General features: G+C 50.3%; 1 protein-coding gene across 2 annotated transcripts in view; it reads left to right on the forward strand.

Moving 5' to 3' along the window:
- Nucleotides 1-1,337: 1,337 nt before the first annotated feature.
- The window catches only part of LMF1 (lipase maturation factor 1), a 108,927-nt gene continuing 89,272 nt past the window's right edge, over nt 1,338-20,992 (forward strand). For both annotated transcript variants that reach the window (XM_066275376.1, XM_066275377.1), the window contains exons 1-2: nt 1,338-1,544; nt 12,651-12,960. In XM_066275376.1, coding sequence (XP_066131473.1) covers nt 1,352-1,544; nt 12,651-12,960 — 503 coding nt within the window. In that variant the 5' untranslated portion in view covers nt 1,338-1,351. The remainder of the gene's footprint in view (nt 1,545-12,650; nt 12,961-20,992) is intronic.

Below are 20,992 nucleotides of genomic sequence, written 5' to 3' on the forward strand. Positions count from 1 at the left end.
GTCAGGCGCATGTGTGAGTCTGTCTGACTGCCTCCCCATTTCCAGCTTCAGAAAAATACAAAAAATTTAAAAAAAAATGATCACACTGTCAGGTGCATACACATGCTATTACTCCAACAGTGGTCGGGAAGGGAGGAAGGCTGGGGAGGGGTTCTAGAAGTTGCTAGTCAGGCCTAGACTTGGAGAATCCTATGTCCAGAGACAGTCCCTGCCCCTATGGAGCTCACACTACAGGTGGTGAAGATACAATTACACAAGCAAGAAAGATTGATCATTTGACCACACAAGTTTTGATAATTTATATGTCACAACACTATAAATTATGGGTCATTCCCTCATGGCTGGAGGTCCAGTCTTGAGAGGCCATAGGACCTCTGCCTAACAGGTGCTTTACTAACCTGAGATGGAGGATATGGTTAAGTCTCAAGTTCCTTACCAGGTGTGTGACTCCCATCCAAGGATCCTCCTTTGACATAGAGACGGATTTAATGGTGGGCACGCTGGGCCCCGACTTTGGAAGGGCCCCGCAAAACCCTAACTACACTTTTTCCTAATGACACCAAGTTTCGTTTCATATGTGCAATTTTAACATTAATAGTACATAATATTTTTTTGTTTAAAAATATGGTAAACATGTATTTTTATTTTCCCTGTCTCTTTTTTTTAAGGGGCCCAATATTTTCTTCTGTGTCCGGAGCCTCAATCTACTCTAATCTGCCTCTACTTGGACAACAGAGATAAGTCATGGAGGGGACACCTGTGAGGCACCTGGCCGCACACCCCATGCAGGCAATGTTGGCCTCGGGCTCTGGATTGAAACCACTACTCTGGCCTTTCCTCTGCATGACCGACTCCACACACCCCAGGAGCTGCAGAGGGAGTGAAGTATGGGCCAAGGTATTTGGCTGCCTATAGTCCAGCTGCCCTGAACGCTGACCAGTGTTCCCTGGTACTGGCCAGATACAAGCTTTCCAACAGTCTCCTTCCCATTGTATTTCTATTTCTGGAGTGCCTTCGGACCCTTTACTAGAATGAGGATCCGTGAGGGCAAATGCCTAGGTCAGTGAATGCACCGGGGTCCTCGTCAACGTTGGCTGATGAATGAATGAGTGAATGAATGAATGGAGTGGGTCAACCCTTTCCAAGTGGAGTGATGCTCACGGTCTTCCCAAGTACCCACCATCTTGCCCTCACAATTACAGTGCTCCACACGGCCTGCGGAGGGCGCGCGCGCGCTCGGGCCTGGAGCGAGCTCCTGCACATTGGCATGCCCTCCCGCTTGTAGGCGGGGCCGAGGGGCGTGGCCTCCTGGGTGTGGGCGGGGCGTCCCGCTATGCAATGCTTCCCGCGCATGCCCCCTGATGGCCCGGTAATGGCAGCACCCGAGAAGCAGCTTAGGAAGCGGAAGGTTGCGGACGCGGGCCAGGGGCCTGAGTCTCCGCCGGGGCCAGGGTTCGACCCCGCAGGCTTCCCGGCCTGCCTCCGCGCAGGCACCTTCTGGCTGACCAGGATCGTGCTCCTGAGGGCCCTCGCTTTCATTTACTGTGAGTCCGCGGGGCCTGGGCCCCGTCGGTATCGCTTCGCCGCGCGCCACGCGACCCCCACCAATGACCCTGACCTAGGCCCCTCCTCAAGCGGGTACACAGCCGGTCCCCCAGCCATAGGCGCCCCTTCCACGCCACTGCACATGCATCCCTCCGCTCGACCCTCTCCGGACCAGTCCCGGCTCTCGGTGAGGTTTAGCGGGGGAGGGCCGTGAGCGTCCTGGCAGATGACTTCCCATTTGGTCTCCCTTTGCCCTCTGTCACCGGCCCCGACTCCCCAGCCCGCCCTCCGGCGATCCGCTGCTGCGACACCGAGTCAGGGTCTTGGCCGGCCTGGAGCCTCCTTACAGAAACCCCAGTTCATTAGTCAGGTATGGGTTGGGGGCAGCGGGAACGTGGGCGCCGAGCTCCCTGAGCAGCACCTCTATCTCGGACCCCGAAACATCGTAACCGCAGAAAAAGAGTAGTGTCTCCAACTCTGTACACCTCCCGAGTCCACGAGTGCATCCACGGGTGCCTCTGTGGGACCCAGAGACTCCCGAGCCTTCATTATTCCGGAGCTCCAGCGGGTCCGATATGCTCCCCTTGCCCCCTGATGTCCACCAGAAGCTTGTTGGCAGCTTTAAGACAACAGCAGGTGACGCTTGTGCATTACCTGTGGGGTTCGGTGACATCCACATCTGATAAGGCTGAGACTTGCCTGAGAACCAGGCAGCGGTGCAGGGCCGAACCAGCCAGCCTGCGAAGCCCCAGAGAAGTCAGTCCGTACCCAAAACATCAACCCCTGGCCCAGCAGCTAGCGCTGAGTCCACTCACCCCGCGCCAGTCCCCACTACACCCAGAAGGACATAAACGTCATGAGCACGGGAGGAATAGTGAACACACAAGTACACATTTCATGAGCCTAACCTACAGTCATGACCAAAACCAAACTCTGAGATTCTCAAAACAAACCTAGAAGTGAGGGGAGACCAGTGGGGTTGCGGAACAGTCCCAGGCTTAGATGGTCTGGGCGAGTGGGCATGCAACTTCTAGAGGTTTCCAGAGGATGCTGGTTCCTGGCAGTGATTGTGCGCCCTGAGCACTGAATGGCTCAGTTTCATTTCTAAGTCTCTTCCCTCGCATGTGGAAGAAAGAGCAGAATTGCAGCACTTTGGACAGTAACCTTCCAAAAATGGGCAGGCAGCACCTCAGGAGGGTGAGGTTGGGTATCTCCTGCCTGGTATATCCTGAGGGATAACTCAGGCCACCTCCTAGTGCACAATGGACATGCAGTTATCACTGCAAGGCTTTCTGGAGGGATTCTGTGTGCCATGGGCTTGGCAATATGGGCTTTCAGCTCAGCTCCCGCCCCTCTCTTAAGTTGCATAAAATAGTCTTGCAGTGTTGCTTTATCCTCCACAGAATGAAATAGTCATTCTAAACATTTCAGCTGTCACTTAGTGAAAGATGAAGTCAAGACAGTTAATCTGTGAGACTTTATTAGACCTTTAAAAGGGGGAGCCTATAACAGTGGAAAAACCCCAGTGGCTTCGCTTGCAGAGAGAGAGCACAGCTTTATAAAACCTGGCTCTCTGCTTTCAAATGAGCGGGCTACCTTTGATCTCCATGGGGATTCTCTGTTCAGTTCAAACGGAAACAGTTTTGAGCCACTGGGTCAAACAGATATATTCTGTGCTGAGCACAGAATGATTTGCTTTGGCAGATGCATTTTATTTTCTACTTTGCAAGTATATTTGGGGTAAAATCAGTGGTCTTCAACTGTTTAAGGGAATCAGTTTCTTATCTTTCAGGGACATGTCTGGCTGAGATGGCTAGGGACAATTAGGCAGTCATCCTACTCTGATCTCTTTCTAGAGGGTTCTAGATCTCACTAGACAATGAGCCACCTCAGAGTTCCTGAAGTCCCAGTGATTTTCCACAATGCCATCTCAACACATTTCACTTGATGATGAATTTTATAGTTACTCCTATGGACTGCTAACCCCACCTAAAGGCCCCTGCCCTATGCCTCCCTTCACCCTCTACATATTTATTTATTTATTCTTAGGGAGAGAGAGAGAGAGAGAAAGACAGGAAGGGAGACAGATGAGAAGCATCAACTTGTAATTATGTCACTTTAGTTGTTCATTGATAGCTTCTCATATATGCCTTGACCAGGACACTCAAGCCAAGCCAATGACCCCTTGCTTAAGCAAGCAATTTTAGGTTCAAGCCAGTGACCTTTGGGCTCAAGCTAGTGAGTGAACATGGGATCATGCTGATGATCCCACACTCAAGACGGCGACCCTGTGCTCAAGCTGGCAACCTCGGGGATTTGAACCTGGGACCTCAGCCTCCCAGGTCTACACTCTATTCACTGTGCCACCATTGGCCAAGCTGTACACATTTATTAGAATTCTTAGTGTTGTTAACATACCACTCTGTCCATTCACCTTGCAGCCCAGGTACAATGTTATATTTATATCTCTATTTCTGTCTCCTAGGGCAGTGTTTTTCAACCACTGGTCCGTGGGCCAGTGCTGATACATCGGGGTGAATAACTCGTGGATGGGCAGGAAATTTCTGGCGGACCAGTTGTTGAAAAACACTGTCTAGGAGTATCTCCTACTCCATAAAATTTCCTTGACTTTATATACTGTCTTTATTATTGCTCTGTGTCACCATAGGATAGTATTCCAACCACATTCTTCCCCTCCCCTTTTTGCCTCCACGACACCCTCAGTCCTGGGTGTGAACACTCAGTCCACAGACTACATACCTCCAGGGGCCCCTGTTTCTCCCTCCAGCTATATTGATAGACCCCAGATCCATTCCTTTTTATTTTTTGGTTTATTCTTTCTTTTTGCTGGAGTGTATCCCAAAACCACTTTCCAAGAAAAGGTATGGAGGAATTGAACTTTCCATGTCTTTTTTTGCATGCATGGAAATTATCAGTTTGCCCAGGTCTACCTACAAATCTTATTCAAAGCAGTTTTCCTTGGAACTTTCTGGTGTTGAGGAGAAGTCTTCACAGAGTCTGACTCCTGTTCTTATGCAAGTACCTAAGTGGAAACTCTTCTATTCACACACTTCTGATACCAAGTATGTGAGTTTTTCCCTCACATTAAACAATTTTGACAGTGACTGCTCAGCATTCATCAGAACCCACAGGCTGAGGGCTCAGTCCTACAAGACTGCCCTCACTTCAGACTCCAGTCACAAGTCCAGGTGTCACCTGTGCTTCTGACAGACCAGCTGTAAGTCAGGGTTCCCCTGACCCCCTCCTCGGGCTACCTAATATACTAGCAGGGCTTACAGAACTCAGGGAAACACTTGTGTTTATTGGGCTGTTGTAAAGTGGACAACTTGGGAGCACAGATAGAAGAGATATGCAGGGTAGGTGTGGGAAGGGGGCCGCTCCCACACGCTCTCCGGAGGCCACCCTCCCAGCACCTGCACGTGTTCGCCAACCCAGAAGCTCCCTGAACCCTTTCGTTTAGGATTTTTATGGCGGTTCCATTATATGGTCTGGTTGATTAAATCATTGGCCATTGCTTATTAGCTCAGTCTCTAGCCCACCTCCCTCCAAGACAGTTGAGAGTTCTAGCCCCCTAATCACAAAGTGGACTCCCCTGATCCAGCCCTCATCCTCCGAGGGTCAGCTCATGGGAATAAACCAGGTAGAGTTAAAGGGGCTTGTTAGTGAATAACAACAAGTGCTCCACGCACACCATCCTAAGGAAAGGCCAGGGTTTTTAGGAGCTCTGTGCCAGGACCAGAGTTGAAGACCAAATAAATATTTACTATCTGGCAATATCACAGGGACATACAGTAGTTTTCTCTCCAGAAGCCTTTCGAGTCTGCCACCCTCTGTACTCTCCCCATCCTTGCTCTGGGTCCTTGTTATTAAGTGGCTGGTCTATGTGAGGTCCCTTCCTTGTTTCTTCTTGGGACTCGAGGAATCTGAAGACTCCTGCCCTATTCTGGAGGAGGTTTCAGGCCCTACACAGTCTGCTCACTTAAGGCCCATGTCCCAAACACCCCAGTTGATCCCAAATGCACCCTATTGCAGGACCACAGACCCATCAAGCCCCCCTGTTTGGGTGGAGCCTGAAAAGCCACTTCATGAAGCTAAATATGGGTCTAGTGGAGAATATGGGCACCTCCCCCAGGTGGACACCCCCCTTTGTGACTGCCACGACCATCTGAGTAACGGTGACTGTGCTGTGGGCATCTCCAGAAGGAACTGTGAGCATTGGAGCTGGTGGAGGACTTTTGACACGTTTCTGGTTAACTCTAATTCCTGGATTTGCTTCTAGTACCTTCTTTTGGTTTAGATGCATCTTGTGATACCATGCTTGTCATGTGTATTTTGATTTTGCGTACTTGCTCTCTCCTCTTCTTACATTACATACAGTAGAGTTTTATTACTTCTTTCCCCCTCTCAACTAGCAGTCATTATTTGAGTACTGTTTTCTGAGGTGAATCTCAGTTGGACTTTCTAAAAGCGGTAACTTATTACACTTTTTGTCACAACCACTCAAGTGCCCTGGGATCTCCTGGCGCAGCCTGGCTCCCAGAGAGCGCCCGAGCGCAGGATTGACGCAGCGGACCGGAACCGTTCCCACCCGTGTTTGCTAAACTCTTCGCTGTTCTATGGAAATTTTGAGGGAAAAGTGGAACCAAAAGAATCCGTGATATCTTGCCTTATTCTGGGTTGTCCTGAGCTTCCAGCGGTTCTGAGAGTCCCTGGACACTCCTTCTTTCCTCCAGGCCGCTTGAATTCTAACAGAGGGCTGTGCTTGGGTTTACAAGCTTCTCTGTTCGTTTGAAAAACAAACCCTACTGCCCTACCTCGGAGCTCTCTGTAGCACAAGGCTTTGAAGAAAAAGTGTCAGAAGCTTATTGTGTACCAAGGCCAGAATGTAAGCACTGTCAATAAAAATTACCTGGTGGAGAATGACATTTCAGGGGTGATTCTGATTTAATTTTATAGCAATTTATCTGCAAGGAGAGAAAACTAATTTTTAAAATTTGGGTTTTTTTTTAAACTGAATTTATTGAGGCAACTGGTTAATAAAATGGCATAGGCTTCAGGTGTACAATCCTATAACACGTCATCTGTATATTGTATTTATTGCGCGCCCACCACCCCAAGTCAAGTCTCCTTCCATCACCATTTATCCCCTTATATTCTTTCTCTTTTGTTTTTAAAGCCTATTTGCAGACATCTTGCGAACGCATACATAGATATGTAGATGACCTGGTGACTGCTCCTACCTCAGGCTCTGGGCCACCCCCCAGTGAGCAGCTGAGGACGTCCTCATGCCCCCCCTTCCTTCCTAGAACGAGGGTGGGGGGATTGACTCAACCTTTCTAAGGTTGGTTGCTTGGCTGAGCTTTGAGATCCTATGATTTTTTTGAAAATTTTTGTTTATTCTTTCTACTTAACCACTTCTATAGCAGGAGTGGAAATTGAAATAGGTTTTTATTTTCTCTAAAATTTAAATCCATCCTATCTTCATTTTCTTTTCTTCTGATAAGTAAGCTAGGAAGTTTCCTATGTTTCTTGCCTTAGGATGACTTTTTACGCTACTTACTGGGAGAGCCAGGTCTCACTTTTCTTCGGTGGCACTGGAGTGTGAGTGTAGTTTTGGGGAGGAAGGCCATCCAGCCGTGTAGCCATTGATGACTAGGCCGCAGTGCGGAAGAGCCCGGGTGAGCTCGGGAGTGTGCGAAGGGGGTCCGAGTCAGAAAGGAGACAGACGCGTCCGCGGAGGCTGGGAACTGCCGTGGGGGCTCCGCGGCTGCCCTCCCACGCGTCGCTTGGGAGTGATCAGCCTTCTACATCTTCACTCATGACATCCGGGACGGCCAGGTCTCCTCTGCCCTCTGGGCGCTGGTCACTGAGTCCAGCCCGCGTCCGGGGAGGGGAGGACTTGGCGCCGCCCTCTGGAGGGGCATCTCCAGGTATCATTTTGGAATTCCTCTGTGAGGGACATTTGTGTCTTCTCCTTGTTTGTAAACCATCACATTGAGTTCCACTTTGGGTTCTGGTCCAGTGCTGCTACTCCTTATGGTGTCAAATGTCCAGCTCTGGTCAGCGGTGGGTCTTCCCACTTGTGTCCCATGACCCTGTGACACGCCTCTGCTCTTTATTCTTCAAGCCCTTCCTTTCTGGTACTAGAGGATGCTGTGGGTGCCTTTCATACCTCCCAGATTTAAAACCAGCCATTTTCCCAGAAGCCCCGATTCCTTTGATCAGAGAACGGTGTTAGGAACCCAGGTCTGCGTGCCATTGCTGCAGGGGTCGCTGCTCTCAGCCCCTCTGAGTGCACAACTGGGTCATACAAGGTGGGGCAAAAGTAAGTGGACGGTTGTGAATACATGAAACAGTTTATTCTTTATTATTACTTATTCTTTTATTATTTTCCATACAAACAACTGTAAACGTATTTTTGCCCCACCCTGTTTGTGTGTGTGTACACTCGTGTGGTTGCTACTCTGCATATCCATCTGAATTTATGTTCAGGTAAACGTGAGCTCGCACCGGCATCTTCGAGTCTAACCCGGGGCACACGTGTGTGCTGAACTCGCATTCTTGCTTATCTGGAACTTCCTTTTCCACCGGTGAGAAATCGTGCCCCATCATCCACCACGGTTTGTTTATTTGCTCACCCCCAGTGCACATGCAAAGCAGTCTGAGAATTGTTCACCTACCCCCGTGAGAAAAACCAACGAGACTGCAGTGTTTATATACAGTTCTTTTTGTCTTTGTCCTTACAGTTTTCACTCAAAACATTTTCCAAAGTTACTTAGGCCAGTGCTCCGTTTACCCTCCCGTCCCTCCTGTTCAGTGGGGTCTGTTACACATTTGCAATCGAGTTCAATTCATTTGTCACAGTCTGCATTCCATCCTGGCATCCCCTGACCTCCTGGCTAGGTTGTTTTGATAGTTTGTATACATTAAGGTTCATTTTTTGTGATGTACAGTTCTATGGGTTTTGACAAATGCCTGGTTATCCATCACCCAGTGCTCCACAGTGTAGTTCTATCTCCCGAAAGTTCCCCTGCGCACGTAGTCACCCCGCCCCCAGCTCTCGGCACGCTCTGATCTGTGTCTGTCTCTGTGGTTTTGCTCTTTCCAGTGTGCCATGTGAATGGAATCCTACAGTTTGTAGACTTTGCGTTTGGATTCTTTTACTTAACAAAATGTACTTAAGATTTCATCCATGTTGTTGCATGAATCAACAGCTTCTGCGTTTTTGTCTCTGGATGAACGTGCTGCAGTGTGTTGATCTGTTCCATGTTGAGGGGTGTTGATGTTATTTCCAGTTTTAGCAATTAAGAGCAAAGCTCCTATAAACATGTGCACGCATGTTTTTGTGTAAGTGTGTTCCTCAGTTCAATCGGGTGAATACCTGAGGGTGTCGTTGCGGGTCTGGCCAGGGCTGCGTACCAGTTTGCACTCCCACCAGCGATGAATGAGGGTTCCTGTTGTTCTGATTCCTCTGGAGCATTTGGTGTTTCCAGTTTTTTTGATTTTGGCTGTTATGATAGGTGTGCGGTGATTTTAATTGGCATTGTGTGTTTAATTGGCGTTTCCCCAGTAACAGATGACCCTGAGCATCTTTTTGTGTGTTTACTTGACATCTGTGGATCTTCTCTGTGTGAAACAGATGACTTCAGTGGCTGTTCAGCTCTTTTGCCCATTTTAAAACTTGGGATTTTGTTTTGCTTATTAAGTTTTAATGTGACTTGAAGTATTCTGGATACAAGTTCTTTATCAGATATGTGATTTGCAAATATTTTTCCCAATCTGTGCCTTGTCTTTTCATTCTTCTGAAAATATTATTTATAGAACACAAGTTTTTCATCTGATAAAGTTCAAATTTACCAGTTTTTTTCTTTTATGAATCACGCTTTTGGTGTTCGATCTAAAGACTCATTGCCAGACCCAAGCCACGTATATTGTCCAGAAGTTCTATACTTTCATATTTTACTTGGAGGCCCACAGCCCTTTTGGAATTTTTGTGTTAGGTGGGAGGTAGGTGTCAAGCTTCATCTTTTTGATTATGGACATCCAGTTGTTCCAGTAACTTTTGTAGAAAGGGTTGTCATTGCACCTTTGTCACAAATCAGCTGACTGTATTTGTGTAGATCTATTTGTAAGCCCTCTATACTGTTCCATTGATTTATGTGTCTCTCCTTTTGTCTTGATTACTGTAGCTGTGTAGTAAAGTCTTGACATTGCATAATGTGAGCCCTCCAACTTTGTGCTTTTTCAGAATTTTTTAGCCTATTCCATATAGATTTTAGAATCAGCTTGTCGGTATCTACAGAAAAGTTTGCTGGATATTTTGATTGAGATCACATTGAATCTATAAGTCAAATGGAGGAGAATTGACATGCTGACTCTTCAGTCCATGAGCATGGTGGCTCTCTCCATTTATTCAGATTTTCTCTTATCAATGTTTTATAGTTTTGCATGTACAGATTCTGTTAGATTTTATCTATGAATTTTTTTTTAATTAATTTATTTTTTACAGAGACAGAGAGTGAGTCAGAGAGAGGGATAGACAGGGACAGAGAGAGATGAGAAGCATCAATCATCAGTTTTTCGTGGCGCGTTGCAACACCTTAGCTGTTCATTGATTGCTTTCTCATATGTGCCTTGACCTTGGGTTCAAGCTGGTGGGCTTTTGCTCAAACCAGATGAGTCCACACTCAAGCTGGCGACCTCAGGGTCTCGAACCTGGGTCCTCTGCCTCCCAATCTGACGCTCTATCCACTGCGCCACCGCCTGGTCAGGCTATCTATGCACTTTTTTGGGTTGTTAATTGTCATTAAAAAAATTAGGTTAGCCTGACCAGGCAGAGGCGCAGTGGATGGAGCGTCGAACTGGGATGCAGAAGACCCAGGTTCGAGACCCTGAGGTCGCCAGCTTGAGCCCGGGCTCATCTGGTTTGAGCAAAAGCTCACCAGCTTGAGCTCAAGGTCGCTGGCTCGAGGAAGGGGTTACTCGGTCTGCTAAGGGCCCGCGGTCAAGGCACATATGAGAGAGCAATCAATGAACAGCTAAGGTGTTGCAACGCGCCACGAAAAACTAATGATTGATGCTTCTCATCTCTCCGTTCCTGTCTGTCTGTCCCTGTCTATCCCTCTCTCTGTCTCTATAAAAAAGAAAAAGAAAAAAAAGTTAAAAAAAATTAGGTTATACTTGTGCATTGTTGATATAGGAATACAATTGACTTTTTTATATATTAAGCTTATATTCTGTGACCTTCATAAACTCACTTACTAGTCCCAAGAGTTTGGGGGGGGGTTCTTTCTTTTTTTTTTTTAAATAGATTACTTGGGATTTTCTACATAGACAACCGTCAGCTGTTAATAAAGACAGTTTTATATCTACCTCTCAAACCTATGTGCCTTATCTTTCTTGTACTGGCCTCGCTGCTCTCGCCAGGACTTCCCGGACAGCGGCACACAGGAGAAGTGAGGGACACGTCCTTGCTTCGTTCCACCTCTTAGGAGGAAAATATGTAGTTGTTCATCTCTAAGTAGGATTTGGGTGTTTTTCATAGCCATCCTTTATAGGTTGATGAAATTTTCCTATAGTATTGCTGAAAGTAGTTTTTTATCCTTTGTATCATTTTTTGCTTTTTTGCCTGTTTTAATACTGGTCCAGCTCTCTGTGGATTAGCGTTTGCATGGTACCTTTTCCCGCGCTTTTACCTTTAACCTACCTAAGTCTTTGTATTTAAAGCGGATTTCCTATAGACAGAATAGACTTGGGTCCTGTCTTTTGTCCAATCCGACAATTTCTGTCTTTGCTGGTATGTTTAGAACATTCCTATTTAAAGTGATGTATTAAGAATCTACCATTTTGCTAGTTACTTTCTATTTGTTCCTTCTGTTCTTTGTGTCCTTTCTCCTGTTTTCTCTTTGGTTAAATGAGCATTTCTTCGTTATTTCATTTTAGTATCTGTATTGACTCATTCCTTAGAATTGTTCAAACAGTTTTGTTGTGCTCTCCCACAGGACTTACAGTACAACCATTCCAAGTTCATCTAAATCTACTGTCTGGTAATAGTCTACCGCTTTGTGTGTAGTGTAAGGGCCTTCTGAGAGCACGTTTCTGGTGACCCCCTCCAGCCTTTGTGCTGTTTTCTCAGGTATTTTGTGTTACATATGCTATAAACACACGGTTCATTGTTCCTGTTGGCTTTGGGCCAGGGCCTGTCCGCTTTCCTGAAAGGGCTGGTGGTGACTGTCACACCCCTGATCCTAACCCACATCATGTTCTCCTGCTCTCAGTCTCAGCCCTGCCTGGGGTGCATTTGAATTCACTATGGAAATGCATGGTTTTAGCTTTTACCAAGTGCTGCATCCGTCTCCCAGTGTGCATGTCCTACCCGCGTGTCTCGGTGGTCACCGCTGCGATCTGTGTGGAGTCGCTTCAGGCTGCCTTTTGCTTGCCTTCCCTCTCTTGCTGGCTGTGAGTTTCCCTACTCTTCCTGTTCACAGACAGTAGTGCTGCGCTCTCTCCGGCAGAATCTTTGTGCCAACATGTCTGTGTAAACACTGAAGTCCAGAGGACGTGACTGTGCTCTTGTAGTGTGGGAATTGTTAGAAATAAATTGGGAAGCTTGTGGTTTGCATGGAGGGTAATTGTGGCTTACAGGTAAGCACTGTCTGAAGCTTCCAACCCTGTAGTTAGTTCTGTGAGTAGCACTGCTGACCAGACCCCTGCGTTATTAGGTTGTGTATATAATGGGAATGCTGCATGCAGTGTGGAGTGGTTAACTGACCATTTATTTATACGTAACCGGACACATATTTTGTATACGTGTATGTCTGTATGTACACATATACAGAGTGTATAAGTCAATACAACGCATATAGGAGTATGTAGATATACATGTGACTTCTGCAGGTTAGGGCTTCCAAAATCTCCCTAAGATTTTGAGAAATACTCAGACCCTTGAGTCCACGCTCTGGTTGGTCAGACCCTGCCTCGTCTTCTTGCCCAGCTGAGCACCCACACATAGGAAAAGTACCCGTTGGTGTCCACGGATGGTGTGCTCCTGTTCACAATCCTTTTACCCTTTCCTTTTCTTCCAGTTGTGGCATTCTTGGTGGCTTTTCATCAGAACAAGCAGCTGATTGGAGACAGAGGACTGCTGCCCTGCAAAGCGTACCTGAAAAGTGTCCAGCAGCACTTCCAGGGGCGGGTCGGCTGGGACGCCGTGAGCTATGCCCCGACCGTCCTCTGGCTGCTGGACTGGTCACACATGGACTCCAACCTGGACGCCCTCGCGCTGCTTGGGCTGGGCATCTCGTCTTTCATCCTGGTCACCGGCTGTGCCAATATGGTTCTCATGGCTGTGCTCTGGGTCCTCTACATGTCCCTCGTCAATGTCGGGCAGATCTGGTAAGTAGGAGGAACTGGGCACGTGAGAGCCAGGCATGCTGGGACTCGGCACCTTGGTGATGTTACACGCCGCAGAGCAAGCTGTAATCTCCTGGGACCCAGAGGGACTGAGCAGGCTTCCTTCCTGTATAGTTCAGGGGACTGTCACCATTCGAATGAGGCTATGGTAGAGACTACTAATTGCCAGTCAACCAAAATGTAGGGGCCTATCTGTCTTCTGGGAGAGAAGCTTTGTTGTATTATGCTGGTGGAGAGGGTCACTGGGTCCTGGATCATGACAGCAACACTTCCCAGAGATTGGTCTTAACCCGGAAGGCCTGACTCCTGGGCATGAGGAGTGACCTGCAGTTCCCCCTGTTGATTTGTGTTGAATGGTCCCACAGCTGTGGCCCGGGCTGGGATCCGAGTGGCGGTCGCCTCTTGGCCCCGCCACCTGCGCCCTGGCCCCTAGCACACGTGCGCCCTGCTGTGAGAGGGTGTCTCGCTGGATCTTTCTGTGCCTGGACCTGTTCTGTGAAGCGCTGGTTTGTGCTGCGCTTGGCCTGGGGCTAGTGTGAGGGACCCTCAGTGAGTGTGCAGGATGCGCCCCCCCCCCAACTTCAGCCTGTTAAAGGAGGACCGGCATCTTGTCACCCTGCATCCCCTCCCCTCCGCCAGCCCCGGGGCCTCGTGTCACCCATGGCCGTCAGAGCCGGGGATGTAGGCAGCGCCTTAGGGGAACCTCGGCACCTGCAGCTGTGACATGAATTGTATGTACTGGGGGGAAAGACCAAGGCTTTGCCACGGCTTACTCATCTGCGGGCGTCTGTGAGTGTGCACACAGGTCCAGAGTGACCAGCAACACGTTAGGGGACGTCACATGTACTGTTGTCCAGTTCCGTACAGAAACTGTGTTGGTTTCCCGGAGGGGGGTATATTAAATGTGACTTATTGCGTTTCTTTTTTTTGTAAAGGGCAGACAGTGAGGGTGGAAATAGGGCTGGTGCACGGATAGGTGAGTCTGGCCACCTCAGGCGGGCCCTGCGCACAAAGCGGCATGAGGCAAGGGACGCTTCCTTTGCTCCCATCTGCTCCTTCCTGCGTGGAGCTCCTGGGTGTCGTCACTTCGGGCATCTGACCTCCGTGCAGCCACACGTGGTTACTGCCCGCCTCCAGTCTCCCGGTCAGTAGTTGCTTACCAGCCCAGAGCAGCCTCTGGCGGGGGTTTTCTGTGATGTCCAAGGAGCTGCTGTTTCTCAAGACCTGTGACTTGAATCCACGCTGGAGGAGGGAGGTTCTAGGTGCCTTTGTCCCTTTATAGCAGTGGGAGTTACAGACAGTGAGAGAGCCCCACTGCAGTGTCGTGCTCAGCGTGACATGCTCCTGTTCCGGGTGGCTTGGGTCATGCCTCCTCACACCTGGCAACCAACGTATATCAACTTTAAATTCTACTTCAAGTATTTCTGAGTCATGTATAGGGTATACTGTCATGTATGATTAACCCTCCGTTTAGATTTTTGAAAACCAGTCTGGACACATGTGGCCAAAAATAGAGGCTTGTAGCTTTTCATTGGGAAAGCTGTTCTGCTCCCTTCCCCTTGGGGATGCTAAAAAATGTGATTCGAATTCATTTAAGCTTGTTAAAGCAAAATAAAATAAAGCTATATCTTCTAGGAAATGGCACCTGTGATATTTTAGGTGATAAATGTAAAAGAAGGACACATCTGTCAGTGGAGACCAGTGGTTTCTTCACCATGCTTCTGATGCCAGACGGCCATGGTCACAGCTGAACCGTGGGGCTTGCTGGGAACAGGCTTGTGGGGCAGGACCCCGTGAGCACCAGTGTCTCAGGTCGGCTTTGACTCGTGTTTCCTGGGCGGATGATGGTTTGGGGGTTGTCAGAATGACACGGAAAGCTGGCTGAGAGAGTGAGGGCCACTTAAATGGAAAATGGGCTTTCTTTTTCTTGATACCCTGAAATGAAAGTTAGGCACAATCTGTTCCTTTCATGTGCCCTTTATTTTAAGTTGAGAGGAAAGAGTATTTGTTTGGGATGAGATGCTTAGATAATGGACACCGTTGATGGAACGTCTTTCAAGTGTTGTCCAGCTGGCATCCCGTGGCAGGGACAGGAAGCCCCCGTGGGGCGAGGAGGCGCCGGGCAGGTGCACATGGTGCTGCGCCGGCCCTCGGCCCTGCGCCGGGGTGCCCCGCTTTGCTCAGTGTGTGCTGTGGCCACTGCTTCGCTCGGAGCCCCTTTTCCTCCCGTCTCTTAAGTGGGTGTCCTCTCAGCTTCTCCCTGACCCAGACCAGGGTCCATGACGACCTCACAGGGGCAGAAATGAGGGTCTCAGTACACATGGGGATCTTGAACTGCTGCCGTGTAAAGCAGGCCAAGCCTCACGCTCTGTGTGCTCTGAGTTGCCAAGGCCAGTGTCGTGGGGCAGTCAGGTGGCCTTACCTGGTGTCCTGCACATTCTAGAACCATGACTGACCTTCCTGCGCTCTCTTGTCTGGATCCTGACACTTGGCAAGGCAAGTGGGAGCCGGACGAATCCACTGTCTGACGGCAGCGGTTGGAGAGAGGGGCTTCATTCTCGCCGTCCACGCTTCGCAGGGCAGCGAGCCACCCGCTCCCGGGAGAGCAGGCCCTGTAGGGCCAGGTTCAAGTAGCTGGACTTGGTAGGCGTGGGCAGTTCAGAGCTGGGGGCTGGGGGAGAGAGTTGCTTGGGTGGGAGGGAACAGGAGGAGCAAACTCACTTCTTTCATGGCAGTTTTAGGCTCTCGTTGTTTCCTTGCTTGGCTGACTGAGATGTCTGCCTTCTGAGGAAGGGCTGCGGCAGACAGCGGACAGGCTTTTCTAACCTGGGTCCTGTCTTCTGGGAGTGGGAAAGGGGACTGGACTCAGGACTCTGGTCTGCCAGATAGGAATAGGAAAGTGGCCCAGGGCCAGGTGGCCAGACCTTCCTTTGTGTTGGCTACTGCGAGTGGACGGTTAGAACTCGGCCAGGCTGCAGGCCCCAGGCCCCGTGGTAGAGGTGCAGTGAGCCCGTGTGGGGACGCAGGGTTTCTAAGAACACCAGTGTAGCGGTGCCAGGCAGCTTTGGGGGCCCCAGCTTCACAGGGGCCCACTCTCTCTTATCAATCAAGTGTGATTGAGTTTATTTTTGTTTATTTATTTTTTAAGTAGAGGGGGACAGACAGGAACAGACAGACAGGAGGGGAGAAAGAGATGAGAAGCATCAATTCTTCATTGCGGCACCTTAGTTGTTCAGTGATTGATTTCTCATATGTGCCCTGACTGGGGGGCTACAGCAGAGCAAGTGACCCCTTGCTCCTTGGGCTTCAAGCTAGTGACCTTTGGGCTCAAGTCAGTGACCATGGGGTCATGTCTCAGGGTTCTGAACCTGGGTCCTCAGCATCCCAAGCCAATGCTCTATCCCCTGCACCACCACCTAGCCAGGCTGGACTAGGTTGTGTTCGATGATGCTCACATACCGGAGTGATAACAGGTATCACAGTCATTCGGAGGGTAAATGTCTTTCTGAGGGTGAGGGCAGTTAGAGGACCATTTTTGGTTCCTTTGTACTGTTAGGAGAAGGAACAGAATTGTGTCCATTGGGATAGGGACAGGAGGCAGTCTGGCATCAGATCAGGCAACAAGGTGCCTCAGATTGGGGGGCAGGCAGCCCACCGCTGTGGAACTGTGTCCCCTTCTTCTCAGATGGGCTCGGGCTGAGGTAGGGATGCCTCTGAGAACGTGAGCTGACCTCATCCTGTTCTTACTGAGAGCGTGAGTTTGCCCACCCGTCGCCCAGAGCCCCTGGATGTTGCATCCAGTGGAAGGAGGCGTACACACCTGACCTGGGGTGCAGTCCTCCCGGGCGCTGCCGCCCGCCCTCTGTTCTGTGCTTGGCGGGGAGAGGACCAGCCCCGAGGCGGTGCCTGTCCTGGGTGCAGTCATCCCGGGCGCTGCCGCCCGCCCTCTGTTCTGTGCTTGGCGGGGAGAGGACCAGCCCCGAGGCGGTGCCTGTCCTGGGTGCAGTCATCCCGGGCGCTGCCGCCCGCCCTCTGTTCTGTACGTGGCGGCGCGCCTGTCCTGGGTGCAGTCCTCCCGGGCGCTGCCGCCCGCCCTCTGTTCTGTGCGTGGCGGGGAGAGGACCAGCCCCGAGGCGGCGCCTGTCCTGGGTGCAGTCCTCCCGGGCGCTGCCGCCCGCCCTCTGTTCTGTACGTGGCGGCGCGCCTGTCCTGGGTGCAGTCCTCCCGGGCGCTGCCGCCCGCTCTCTGTTCTGTGCTTGGCGGGGAGAGGACCAGCCCCGAGGCGGCGCCTGTCCTGGGTGCAGTCCTCCCGGGCGCCGCAGCCCGCCCTCTGTTCTGTGCGTGGCGGGGAGAGGACCAGCCCCGAGGCGGCGCCTGTCCTGTGTGCAGTCCTCCCGGACGGACGCCGCAGCCCGCCCTCTGTTCTGTGCGTGGCGGGGAGAGGACCAGCTCCGAGGCGGCGCGCCTGACAGGCGCAGATTCTGGTGCTCTCTCCCACCTGGACACAACTCATCTCCATGATGCTCAGCCTGGTCTCCAGCCAGGTCGTGTCTGGTGGGTGTCTCCACTGTGATCCTCCTCCTTTCCCCCAAGTGTCCACCATGTGTTCTCTGTGGAGATGTCACTAGCACAGCCCACACTTCAGGGCTCCTCAGGGTGGAGCACCTGCATGGTTATGGGCTCTTTCACACAGAGTTCTATCTCTCGCCCAGGTTGTTTATTCAGTCAGTGATCAGTGTGGACTCCTGCGTATATGTATTTTAGTACTTGGGTATCTGGCCCGTGGCTCTAGGAGTTTATAAACATCTTGGGGATTGATGACATTTCAGAGCAGGAAGCAGAGTTTGGTAACTATTATCGCATAGATTTAGGTGGTCTTAAAGAAGAGCCTAGCCATTGTCAGCACTGTCCTGTCTGAAACAGTGGAACCTCGTCAGAAATCCTCATTGTGACTTCTGCCCCAGTTTCTCCAGTTAGCTTAGCATCAGCTTTTCCAAAAAGCTAGGTTTGTGATCCTTTTGTCTGTACTTTACTTTGGCAGTAATCCTAAAGGACTTTTTTTGTTGCCATTAAGGATGGCTGTATGACTGTCCTGCTCTCTTCCCCACCTTCCTGGCCCCCCCAAAAGAAGAAAGGATTATCTCTAGAAACTTGGACTGAGGTTGGACGGCTCAGGGGGCCCTTCCTGTGAAGGAAGCTGCCTCTGGCACATCCCTCAGACTCAGGGACGGTATCGACTTCAAAGAGTGCCGCAAACATATGCCAGCAGGCCCTGGATGTGGAGGAACCAGGGGCAGGGCTCCCTCTGACTATTGAGGATGAAAACCTGATTTTGGCTCCAGGCCTTAAATACAACACTGTTCCGTAGGCGCCCCTGCCCTGGTTTATAGCCCATCAACCAGGTATAGATACATTTGATGCCTAAAAATGAATTCCTCCTTTGGTTTATGGGGTTCCAGGAAGCAGAATGGTGCCATTTCCATGCTTTGGTAATAAAGGTCATATACGCAGTGCCAGTCAGGGGCTCGGTCCCAGGTGGTGAGGGAGAAGGGCTAGACCAGTGGTGTTCACAAAGGCCCAGCCGTGCCTGAGCCTCCTCCACTGGGCCACACGAGACAGCCCTTCTCTCACACAGAGAGGGCCCTTCTCTGCTCTTGCACACCGACACTGTGACAGGGCCTGGCTGGTGCTGTGGAGCGTCCCACGTCCTCTGATCAGGTGGGTCTCCACTCCTCATAGTCTCATGACAAGCTGTTCCAGCAGAGGTTACAGTCGGCTCAGGGTGGATGCCAACTGACTGCTGGGGCACCCTGAGGGCCGCTGGGGCACGTTCACCCTCAGCTCCTTCTGTTTGGCCATCAACACACGACGGGGATTTCAGTGTGGATGACGTGATCATCCATAGACGCACATCGGGAATCAGGGTGGCCTGGAAGAACAGGCTTTATCACTAACTTCCGTCCGCCTGCTTCCTGAGGGAGCCTTCGGGGAGCTCTGTGCTGGGCAAGAAAACGAGGGAGTGCTTAGAAAATCACAGCTTGCCTGTCCACAGCCAGAGGGGCGTCATTTAACAAATATTTATCCATGAAGCCTTTTTACAAAATGAAAAAGTGCTGGAAGCCTGATGTATTTTTCCAATCAGAGTCCTTCTGTAAAACTAGGAGCCTCATAAAGAAGTCACTGGGGTAGAATGAGGCCCAAGGGGCTGTGGACAAAACTGCTTTGTGTGGTGGGCAAGTGTCTTAGCCTGGATGTAGTGCCTTGCGAGGCTCCGCCCCTTCTTGGTTCTCTCACTTCCTCCATGGAAATGTCTTCCCCATGAAGAGGCCCTGTCCTTGATGGGCAGGCATTAACACAGGCCACTGGGGGCAAAAACTAGGTCTCTTGGTTGGGGAAGGAAGGGCTTGAGTTTCTTTAAAGAACAAAACAGTAGAACATCCCCAGAATTACCCCACGGATGGCCATCTCTTCTTCAATTAGTTCCAGCCGTTAATAAATTTAACAAAAGTGACCCTGGTCAGTGGTTCAGTAGATAGAGAGTCAGCCCAGAGTATGAACATCTGGAGTTTGATTCCTGGTCAGGGCACACAGGAGAAGTGACCATCTGCCTCTCTCTCCCTTCTCTCCCTCTTCCCCTCCTGCAGCCAGTGGCTCAGTTGGTTCCTGTGTGGCTCCGGGAGCTGAAGATGGCTAAGTTGGTCTGAGAAAATTGGCCTCAGGCACTAAAAATAGCTCGGTGCTGAAGCATCAGCCCCAGACAGGGTTGCGGGGTAGATCCCCGACAGGGTGCATGCAGGAGTCTGTTTCACTGTCTCCCCTTCTCTCACCTAACAACAACAAAATTAAAGCTATAAAAGTAACGAAGACTTTTTAGTTTTTCATGTAATTAAATGAACTACCTATATTTTAAAATCCTGTATCAGGTAACCTTGAAATTTAAAATTCAAAACAGGTAAAGTTCTGCAAGAACACATTTTTAAATACCCTCAGCGAATGTGATGGTGGTAACACAGCAGGCCTGTCCCTGGTTTCCACAGGGCACCGTGTTCCAGTGGCACAGGCTGTGGGCGGGAGCCTTGCGAGGACAGCTCTGACCTGACAGCTTTCCGTCTCTCCAGTCGGATCTGATAAAAACGTAAAGCATCCACTCTCTATGAGTATGTGACAATCAGCCTCTTTCCCCTCTCCATCAACAACGTGATTTTTTTTTTTTTTTGTATTTTTCTGAAGTTGGAAACGGGGAGGCAGTCAAACAGACTCCCGCATGCGCCCGACCGGGATCCACCCGGCATGCCTATCAGGGGGTGATGCTCTGCCCATCTGGGGTGTCGCTCTGTTGCAACCAGAGCCATTCTAGTGCCTGAGGCAGAGGCCACAGAGCCATCCTCAGCGCCCAGGCCAACTTTGCTCCAATGGAGCCTCGGCTGCGGGAGGGGAAGAGAGAGACAGAGAGGAAGGAGGGGGTGGGTGGGTGGAGAAGCAGATGGGCGCTTCTCCTGTGTGCCCTGGCCGGGAATCGTACCCGGGACTCCTGCGCGCCAGGCCGATGCTCTACCACTGAGCCAACCAGCCAGGGTCAGCAAGGTGATTTATTGGGAGAATTTGCTGAGTAACTTGTTTCTTGAATTAGTCAGTGTGTGCACTGGCTGTTTTAAAAGTTTTGAACTATGGAAACTTAGCAACCTGTTCAGAAGTAGAGAGTATAATGCAAAGAATCCTCAGTCCCCTCTCTTCCGAATCTGTCTTTTCTAGAGTAAAGAGCAGATCTCACATCGTGTTACCTTGCTCATAAGCAGTCGTCTTCTCTCCTGGGTCAGGGTCGTTAAAAGCACCGTGGCCACCAGGCTGCCAGCACCCGCAGCTCTGAGGGAACGGCCGCCTGCCAGTTCTTCCCAACACCCCGTTGCTTCCATGTCCTTCGATGTATCAATCTTGCCTATAGGGTCTGCCTCTGACTTTCCACAGTGGAAAATCACACGAGCATTTGAGAGGAAGCAGTGTAGGGAGCTGCACC

This window comes from Saccopteryx bilineata, chromosome 4, assembly GCF_036850765.1.
Source record: "Saccopteryx bilineata isolate mSacBil1 chromosome 4, mSacBil1_pri_phased_curated, whole genome shotgun sequence".
In the NCBI taxonomy this organism is placed as follows: domain Eukaryota; kingdom Metazoa; phylum Chordata; class Mammalia; order Chiroptera; family Emballonuridae; genus Saccopteryx; species Saccopteryx bilineata.